At 49.2% G+C, this 9,145-nt stretch overlaps 1 protein-coding gene across 1 annotated transcript; it reads right to left on the bottom strand.

Annotated features, from left to right (window-relative positions):
- Positions 1 to 6,310: 6,310 nt before the first annotated feature.
- On the bottom strand, positions 6,311 to 7,498 carry FOXL2 (forkhead box L2). Its single transcript, XM_063306114.1, has one exon. The coding sequence runs from the start codon at positions 7,496 to 7,498 to the stop codon at positions 6,311 to 6,313; it is 1,188 nt and encodes a 395-aa protein (XP_063162184.1).
- Positions 7,499 to 9,145: the final 1,647 nt, after the last annotated feature.

Genomic DNA, 9,145 nt, shown 5'->3' with positions numbered 1-9,145 from the left:
TCCATGGGAGAGTGAAGCATCCTGGCACTGGTTTGGAAGAAAGTCTGTGGCTTTAAAAATGAATTTCTATAGGATTGTCCCCTCCGCTGCTCTTCAACCCACGCCTCAACACAGATCTCTAGCAACCGGGCAGAACGGTGACTCCTCTTGAGGGGGAGCGAGAGCGAATGCAAAGTCAAAGGAAGAACTGTGCAAGGAGGAAACCAATTAAATGGTACGAAGTTTTCTCCTGTGCAACCGGAGAGAAGCGTCCCGGACTCCCGAAGTCTTTAGAGAGCAAAGCATCTTGATTTTCCAAAATATATGGAAGACAGTGCTCCTAGGAAGCTCATGCTGATTTGTCTTGGGCATTCCCTCCCCTGTCTCCAAGATCAGTCCCTTGGATAGTTTATGTTAATCCCACAGATTCCCACCATTTCAGGGTCTTACCAACGACTCCTTACCAAAGAAGTTTCGGAGAGAAGAAGAGTCGTCTGTGCGTTTCCTCCCGGGGTAAAAGTCGCATTTGCTGCCACTTAGGGCATTCCGGAGCCTCTCCAGCATACACTGAGCGACCTCCGTTCATTTGGAAACTGAGCGAACGAGTGCAACCCGATTTTCGAAACACGTGTTGTTTTTCCACGGGATTTATTTCCTGAAACGTGGGTTTAGGATTTCTGTCTTTAGGATTTTCGCGGGGTGGGGGAGGGAGGGAGCGGGCAGAAGGGAGGACGGCGTTCCAGCTGAAACGGCTTGAAATTTTATTCTGTATGTATCGAGTGTGTGCGAGGATATTGTTCAGTCGCTCATTTCAGGAATTACTGTTGCGATTTGTCCCCCCGCCCCACAGCTACCCAATATCTCTAACACCTGCCTGGTAGAAGATCTTCGCTCTGCGGCTCTTGCCTTGTTAAGGAAAGTACAGCGGCCGCGACAAAATAGATTGCACCATCCACTTACCTTGAATTTTTAGATGCGTTGCATCCAACCGTGCGAGTTTCTAGTCTGGACACTTTAGCCGGGTTCAGATAACGCACGAATTCGTAATCCTAATTAATACAAGACAATTGCGGTGTTCATATTATATACTATCCCCACCCCACCCCCGCAATCCACCCTATTTGGGCTTGATGGCCTGGTTTACTCGAAATGTTAGGCTAATGGCTGGGGCTACACAAGTTGGTGAATCACAAACTACCGACCCAATGTTTGCCTGTGGTAGCGAGTTGTGGGAAGTCTGGTTCTGAGTTCAATTGCCTTACTTTTAATACAAGATGGCCAGACGCTATTTAAAACACCCAGACACACACTTGTACCCTCTTCTCTCTTATTTTGGTCGGTTCTGGTCAATGTACCCAACTATGGGACAGAAAAGCAGAATCGTAGGGTTTAAAGAATTTTCTTCAGTTCGGTTGAGGAAATACAGTCTTAAAACCTGATTGTGGAGGTGTGGGGGCGCAGACTCTCCTCGTCTATTATACTTACTATGGAAAAGTAAACTGCACTGGGAGTTAAGGTACAGTAGGCTGTGATTTCTCTTCCTTCCCGAAATCCTAGATGCTTTTCCCCGCAAACTTAGACAGGAGCTGTTAGGTGCTCGGGACTCTTAATGAGGAACTGGGAAGGCGCCGGCCTGAGTCCCAAAGCAGAGAACTGGGCTGGTGGAGGACAAGAACGGAGGCCAGATACAAACCGCCTAGGAAGGTGAATTCCCTGACGCCGTGGGAGCGCTCGCCGCTTCTCAGGCAAGTGCTCGCCGGCAGTAGGCGGCGAACGCATCTTCTACCCGCCGCCCCCATTACGTGAGAGAGAGTTCCGCGAAGGCGCAAAAGCTGGGGACGTTTTCCCGCCGCCCCGAATGTCTCTGGGCAGGTGGATCGGGACCCGCGCGGTGCCAAGGCCGAGAGCTGGGCTTGGCTGTCCCTGCCTTGAACCGGTTCTATTGAAACGCTCCCGTGACGCCCGAGCAAGTGCCGGCTCTCCTTCAGAAATGATGTCCCGCTCTTTTCTCAGCCGGTTTGATGGAAGTTCGCACGGGGATACCCCTCTCGCTTGCGGGGCTACTTCTCTCCCTCTTTCCCCGGACATCCACTTAAGCCGTACTCAGATAATTACAGCACTAAACGATTGTTCCAGAGAGCTAGCCGGGGAAGCTTCTTCCCAACGCGCCCGACCTGCCGTTCCGAAGGAAGCTGTGTGCGAACTGCAGCACTGATCAGAAGTTGCTCGGCCCCTTTCTACGTGTCTTCATGGCCCCATTCTTCCGGGTTCAGTGGTTTTGGATATACTAACTGCCTTCCTGGCCAAGGGCACCGGCTTTACTTCGGTGGAGGAACTGGCCGGGCCGTCTCCGGGTTCCCCTTGGGCAGAAATGGAGACGCGGCCTTCAGCGTTCCCCACCGACTAAACCGACGGGGAGAAAAGGACACAAAGTCTACAGCCTTTCCAGATTTTAGATTAATAATTGTTCCTTCCAGTAAAAGGGCAACCGCCGGTGCCTCCCGTACTTGGAATCTCTCCCCGGCCCTCATTTAGACTATATTCTCACCACACACTAGGCAAAAAATATGACTGGCTAAGTGTTCTGAGAACACAGCCTTCGTTTCCCTGGAGATCCTGTAAAGGGAAAAGAAACCGAGGCTGAGTTCGCATAACACTGTAAATCATAAACCACGGTTTAATAAAACATAATAAATATAAAATCAACCACATTAGGTCTTAGAGTGTTTAGCGAGCACAGCTAGAACACAGGTGAAAATGTTGCAGGCAGCTCTGTCACTCCATTAGGAGATAATTTAATACTAGAGATAAACGCCAAAAAGCAGTGCAAAAGAGTTTCATTTGCATAAGGCCTCTTATGGAGACATAAGATTAAGGACTGAAAGGTGGTTGGAAAGCATGTGATAGACTTGGGGCACAGTCCTAGCTGGGAAAAAAAAGAACCATCTACAGTGTAGATTATTCCCATCATCAAATGGGAATAATTGAAAATATGGCTGTTCCTATATAGAATTAAGGAGGAGGTAAACCCCATTCATTCCCATATGGTTTATCTCCAAATAAAGCAGCAGTTTGGGAAATAAGTCCCACTGAACTCACTGGAATTTACTTCTAAATAAACATGTTTCTTTAGGATAGGGCTGCAAATATCCTTAGCAGTCACTTGATACTATGCATGTATAATGCACAACACTTATGTAAAGAAGGTATTTCTCAAAATGGTCTTACTCTTTGAAATAAAAAGAAAATGATCATCAGCTATTTTTCACATTTATATCTTACACACAGCTGGTCTATATCACCTACACCTTTTGTGATATTGGTAAAACATTTTGTAATTCTACATGCATTACAAGAAAAGAAAGGAAAAGATAATTCTATAATAAAAGTGCTGCTAGGTATCTCTCTCCAACATATGCTCATTACTAAAGAAAAATCCATCTCAATTAAATCTGCAAGCAAAGATCTCCATAAGCAAGGACTGCTTTCTTGCATGGCTTAGTAACAACTTAGAAGTAATAATTACTTTTTCAGCCCTAACCCTGACAGCACTTTCAACAGCCAGTCACCAAGCCAGGCCACACTCTTCTGAAGATCCTCCCAGGTATCCTTGAAATAATACTTTATTCCTTTCAGTGAGGTATACTTCCACATTAATACTGGTAGAATGATGTTGCTGGACTGCAAGCAAGGGACCCTAAAAGCTTCACTGAAATCAGACATATTTTTGAGTAAATGTAATTAAGACAATCAGGCAATATTATTATCTTGGCCTAATAATAATGACATGGAAACAAAATGATTGATTTCAGAGGAACTTACCTATTAGTAAATGCCATTGATATTCCAAACACAGACACTTTAGATCCAGCCTTTTAAAGGATGCTTTAACACAATTAATCCACATATAAATAGCATCACCAGATAGGCAGAGTGATTTCTATAATATTTTCAGATGATTATAGTTGTTATTATTACTACTATTATAACTGAGGTTTATGTATCTATCTTTTTGTTTTGAAGCATTACTAAATTCCAGGCATGAAAATGGAAAATAATATAAGTAAAATTCTAAACTTTCTGCTTGAGTCTATACATTGTTAGTAGCCCTGGAAGCAAACTACAGAATCACTTTCAGAAAGAAATGACATTTTAAAGATCTGCAGTATTTCACAAACAGTGGAATGAGAGAAAATCAAACGTAAAAGAGAAAACAGAACATTTTATTGGAGACTATACAAAGCTAGGATATACAATAAAAGTGCTAGGTTATTCTAGAAAGGTTGGTCCCAGAATGGCACAATACCAAAATATCTTGCTTACAAAAATATTTAGCAAACTCTTATGACTCCCCCCTCCCCCCATTAATACATTTTCTGCTCATCTTTTTCAGGATCAAAGAGTGAAACTTTGTTTCACAAAAGAAGAGGAAGCAGAGAATCACCCATGAAAATTGATTTACAGGCAAAATTGTTTCAGTTAAAAAAAAAGATAAAAATTATTGTCAACATCCATGTGAATGCTAGGCTAGGTGTGTGTGTGTGTGTGTGTGTGTGTGTAAAAATAGTCTCCATTATTACTACTATTCATAATATTCAGAATAGCTTTGTTTTATCCAAATAATTTTAGTAAACTTACTTTATCTTGAGAAAATACTATTTTCTTTTTTTAAAAAATACATATACATATATAATTGTTTTAAAATTGTTCTTAAAATTCCTTCCCTTTTCAAATCAACATGGCTACAAATCACCCCAAGAAGGAGCCTTTCTGGTAAAATACAGTCCCCAAATAAGTACTATTTTGGACAGTGATATTAAGATATGAAGAAGTGCATTGTCCCCCCCCCCCACCTTCACTGGGGTCACAGTGGACAAGTCTATGCCAAAAGACAGGCAAAGTGAAAGACTAGTGCTTTCTATTATTTGTATTTAGCCAATCTGTTCAAAATACAGGGATTTTTAACCCCCACCTTCCTAGATTTCAAACAGTTATTTCCAGTAATTATCTATCATAATCAGATTAGCAATCCTATTAATGCAAGCCTGTTCCCTGTTCAACTTTAAACATCCCTAAACTTGTTGAAGGACAGTACTGAAGTGCCCAAATTAACATGTACAGAAGCCAGGAAACTGAAAACAAACAACTCTTGAAACCGCCTGTAAAACCACGGGACAATGGAATGGAAGTCTAAGCGTTTCTTGAGAGTTACATTCACAAAAATGTGCTTAGAATCTTTGCCATTCTTGGAAACAATTCTTGAAAATAAATCCTAATAAATTTCGCGTGCATTATATTTTTGGAGCTGAGAGATCGTGTAAATCATTAGATGCAATTCTAAAACATCAGTCTAAAAGGATGACGAATTGCGTCAAGTTAGCCCTGCTTAAATCCAATTGAAATCATCGGGGTATAAACACGGCTCCAAATAGTTAAACCAAACAACCCGATTCAATAGGATTTATAGCCATCGCCACCCTGTCTGTTTTCTAGATAGCTGAGGTCCAGACCCATTTTAATATATATTTCCTGAAAAAACAAATGGCCTCTTACTAGGTTTAAAATTTGGTGGTTTAGTTGTCCTGAGCAGGAGATTAAGCTGTTGATTCGACACCTCTCATCTGTAGCGGTGAACATATCATTTCGTAATTGTTTACCCTAACATGATTTCTTTCTTTCTTTCTATTTTTCTTTGATCTGGAATTTAACCCCGTTTAAACTTACAATGCAAAGCAAATTCCTCTGAAATTGAGATCCACGTTTCGATCTTGAAAACATTACTTACAACCAACTCTCCCTGCTTTTGCAAAATAAGTTCAGGATAGCCTTGTCAAAGGGCGTCTTCTACAGTCGTGATTCGTGTTGATCGCCAGTGTATTTTCAAAGCAACTAAAAAAACCGGAGGCTACTTTAGCTTTAGTTTTATTAGGGCTTGTTCTAGGGGCATTAATATTGAATAAAACTCTGCATTCTAGCCCCTTAAAGGCTAGTGACAGCGGGGAGGACCAGCAACCAAAAGGCGAGCAGCTGAAGCAAAGGAGGAGGTTGGAAAAGTTCTCGGCACGTCGCGCTGCCTTCACCTGCACCCGGAGAGGAGCCGCATCGCTTCGGATACACAGAGTTTGGGCGGGGGAGAAGGGCTCCCTTTCTGGCACTGAAAGTCACCGCATGCACCGGGCATCGCACCGGGCATCGGTGGAAACGAAAATGATCAAGAAAGGCCACCCGAGCTTTTCTTAAAAACACACCTACACGCCTGAGGCTTATGGGTGGGAAGGGGCGGTGGGCTACGGGGCATCCCCGCCGCGGGAGATGCGGCTCGCCTGCCTCCTCAGAGGTCTATCCTGGGGTGCAAGGCGCTGTGTTTGCTGTCGTGATCCCAGTACGAACAGTGCATCATGGTCAGCTCGGGCGGCTGGCGCGCGCAGGCGAACTGCAGGCCGGCGGCTCCGTTGGGCGCTGCTTGCGGTGAGGGGCTGCCAGCCGAGGCGGCGGCTGCAGCAGCCGCGGCGGCCGCCACCGCAGCCGCGCCCAGCTGCTGGGCCGTGTGGTGGTGGTGGTGGTGGTGGTGGTGGGCGTGCGGGTGGTGGTGGTGGGCGTGCGGGTGGTGGTGGGCATGGTGGTGGCCCATGCCGTTGTACGAGTTCACCATGGCGGGAAGGCGCGAGTAAGGGCCGTAGGCTGAGGCGGCGCCGGCGGTGGCCACGCCGGGCCCGGCCGAGAGTCCCATTCCCTTCACGGCGCTGACAGGACTGAGGGCGCCTGTGGCGCTGCCGCCGCCGTTGCCTCCCGCACTGCCGCCGCCGCCCTCCACGGCCGCCATTTGACAGGCCGCGTAGGAGCCGGCTGAGGGCGCCTGCGGCGGCGGCGGCGGCGGCGGGGCTGGCTGCGCCAGGGACCAGGAAGCGGCGGCGGCCGCGGCATTGAGGAAAGGCGCCTGCAGGTACTTGGCGGGCGGCGCCGTAAGGTAACCGTAGCCGGCCGCCTCAGCCGCGGCCCCAAAGAGGCTCTTGCCCGGCTGGAAGTGGCCTGTGGGCGGGCGGAAGGGCCGCTTCATGCGGCGGCGGCGGCGGTAGTTGCCCTTCTCGAACATGTCCTCGCAGGCCGGGTCGAGCGTCCAGTAGTTGCCTTTGCGCTCGCCGCCGCCCTCTCGCGGCACTTTGATGAAGCACTCGTTGAGGCTGAGGTTGTGGCGGATGCTGTTCTGCCAGCCCTTCTTGTTCTTCTCGTAGAAGGGGAACTTGCTGATGATGTACTGGTAGATGCCCGACAGCGTCAGGCGCTTCTCGGCGCTCTCGCGGATGGCCATGGCGATCAGCGCCACGTACGAGTAGGGCGGCTTCTGCGACGGATCGCCCTTCTCCGCTGCCGCCGCGGCCCCGACCGACGACGGCGCCTTGCTGGAAGGTGGGCTCAGTTCGCCTTTGGCCCCCGCCTCGCCTCCGCCGGGCTCCTTGGCCCGATGCAGCAGGGCCACCGTGTCCTCGGGCGGGGGCTCCTGGAAGCTGGTGGCCATCATGGCCCACCACCACCTGCTGCCGCGGCTCCCCTCGGAAGGTGGCGGCTCCGGCGGCGGCAGCTTAACGGTGGCAGCCCACCGCCGCGCCAAACCCCGGCGGCGGCTCCCCCAGGATCTCGCAGGAAGATCTGCTCCAGCGGCCTCTCCCGCCTGCTTGCTTTAAACGCTGCAGCTTGTGCCTGGTGGGCTTTGGGGTCCCCCGCCTTCCCGTCTCTCTTTCAAGCGGCGGCCAGCGCAGCGTCGTTTCTGACCCGCAGGCACCGACATCCACTCACTGCTCTTCTGGAGTAGCTCTTTTCTGATTTGTATGGGCTCCGGCAAGTTCCGCTTTCGTCAGGATCCATCTCCCCCCCCGCCGCACCCCCCAGTCCTGGGAGCCAGCTGGGCACGGGCGAGTTCATGGCAAAGTCACATTGCACTAGAAGGACACCCCAACCAGGAAATCATATCCGTAAGCCAGGGGTGGGGGGTCGTGGAACGAAGGGAAGTGTGGGGGTGGGATGGCAAACGCGCGCACACATGCACACACAAACCAGGAAAAAAAGCGGCGTCTTTTTGCAGATGCAGCTAATGCAGAAGGCGGCTTAGGCGGAAAACGGGGTGGTGGGGGGAGGAGGAAAAGGAAAATCTCTCCCTGCTGCAAGTTGATCTCCTGAGGAGTAGGGGTTTCTTTTTGCGCAGCGGTGGAGGGGGGCTGGAGATGGAAGGTAGATTAAAGGTGGTTGCGTTAAAAAAGGTGGAACAAGCTCAGTCTCAGAGAAGTCGGGCGGAATGGAATTGGGGACGCAGGAGCTTCTCTGCAACTTGTTGACTCTCTCACTTGCTGCCAAGGAAGCAGGACTGGGCCCCTCGAACAACGCTGCGCCCCAAGTTGAGAGGTTATAAGGGCAGCTACCAAGCGCGTCCGGGACTGACAGATGCGCGTTTCCTTCCGAACGTTCGTACGCAGACAGATCGATCGGTAGAGCTGACTGACCTGGCCAGGTGGCATCTGTCTTCGGAGCAAAACAGTCGTTAACTCCCACGCATATCATGCCGTAGACTAGCTCTTTCCTAGCGACCTTTAGATTCATCCCCAGTTTTAAAAGGGAAAGCCCTCTGGCATTTCTCCTGATTGCTTTCTCCAGACAAGTTGTTTGAAAATAGGTCGTTGAGATAGTTGGTTTCAAAGACACTCCCGCAGGTGTGAATATACAGGCAGCTAGGGCAAGGGGGAATGAAACAGGAAAGTGGAGGCGGGGGCAGGCTGAGATGCTTTTCTGCAAGGGGACTGCTACAGGCCATAACTAGCGGCGATCTTCTCCGCGCCTGGGCCCAGGTCTCTCCGCCAAGGTTTCAGTCGCTGAGTCCCTTCTAGGAAATCCCACCCCAAGGTCGAGATCTCAGCCAAGCTTTGGCCAAAAGCTGGTCAGTGGGGGAGCTGCTGGGTCTTAAATTTCCAAAGTTGCCGCAACAGGTCGTTTCTGTGTTTTCTTCCCGACCTGTAAACCTGCTGATCTTCACCTGAACAGCCACCGCGCATGAGATTTTTATAGCCGAAGGACAGATACAGCATTCAGTCTACCTGCCTATATGCCTCTGTGAGGCTGCTGCAGGAAAGGGAGCGAGTGTCGGAAAGGGAACCTTGAACCAGGGCTCGAGAGTCCT

This window comes from Candoia aspera, chromosome 6 (genome assembly GCF_035149785.1).
Source record: "Candoia aspera isolate rCanAsp1 chromosome 6, rCanAsp1.hap2, whole genome shotgun sequence".
Taxonomy (NCBI): Eukaryota; Metazoa; Chordata; class Lepidosauria; order Squamata; family Boidae; genus Candoia; species Candoia aspera.
The sequence above is the reverse complement of the archived record's forward strand: the minus strand, read 5'-3'. Positions and strand labels throughout refer to the sequence as shown.

Excerpts from the sequence above, each read along its gene's own strand:
- FOXL2 (XM_063306114.1), bottom strand. The coding sequence starts at position 7,498 with ATGATGGCCACCAGCTTCCAGGAGCCCCCGCCCGAGGACACGGTGGCC.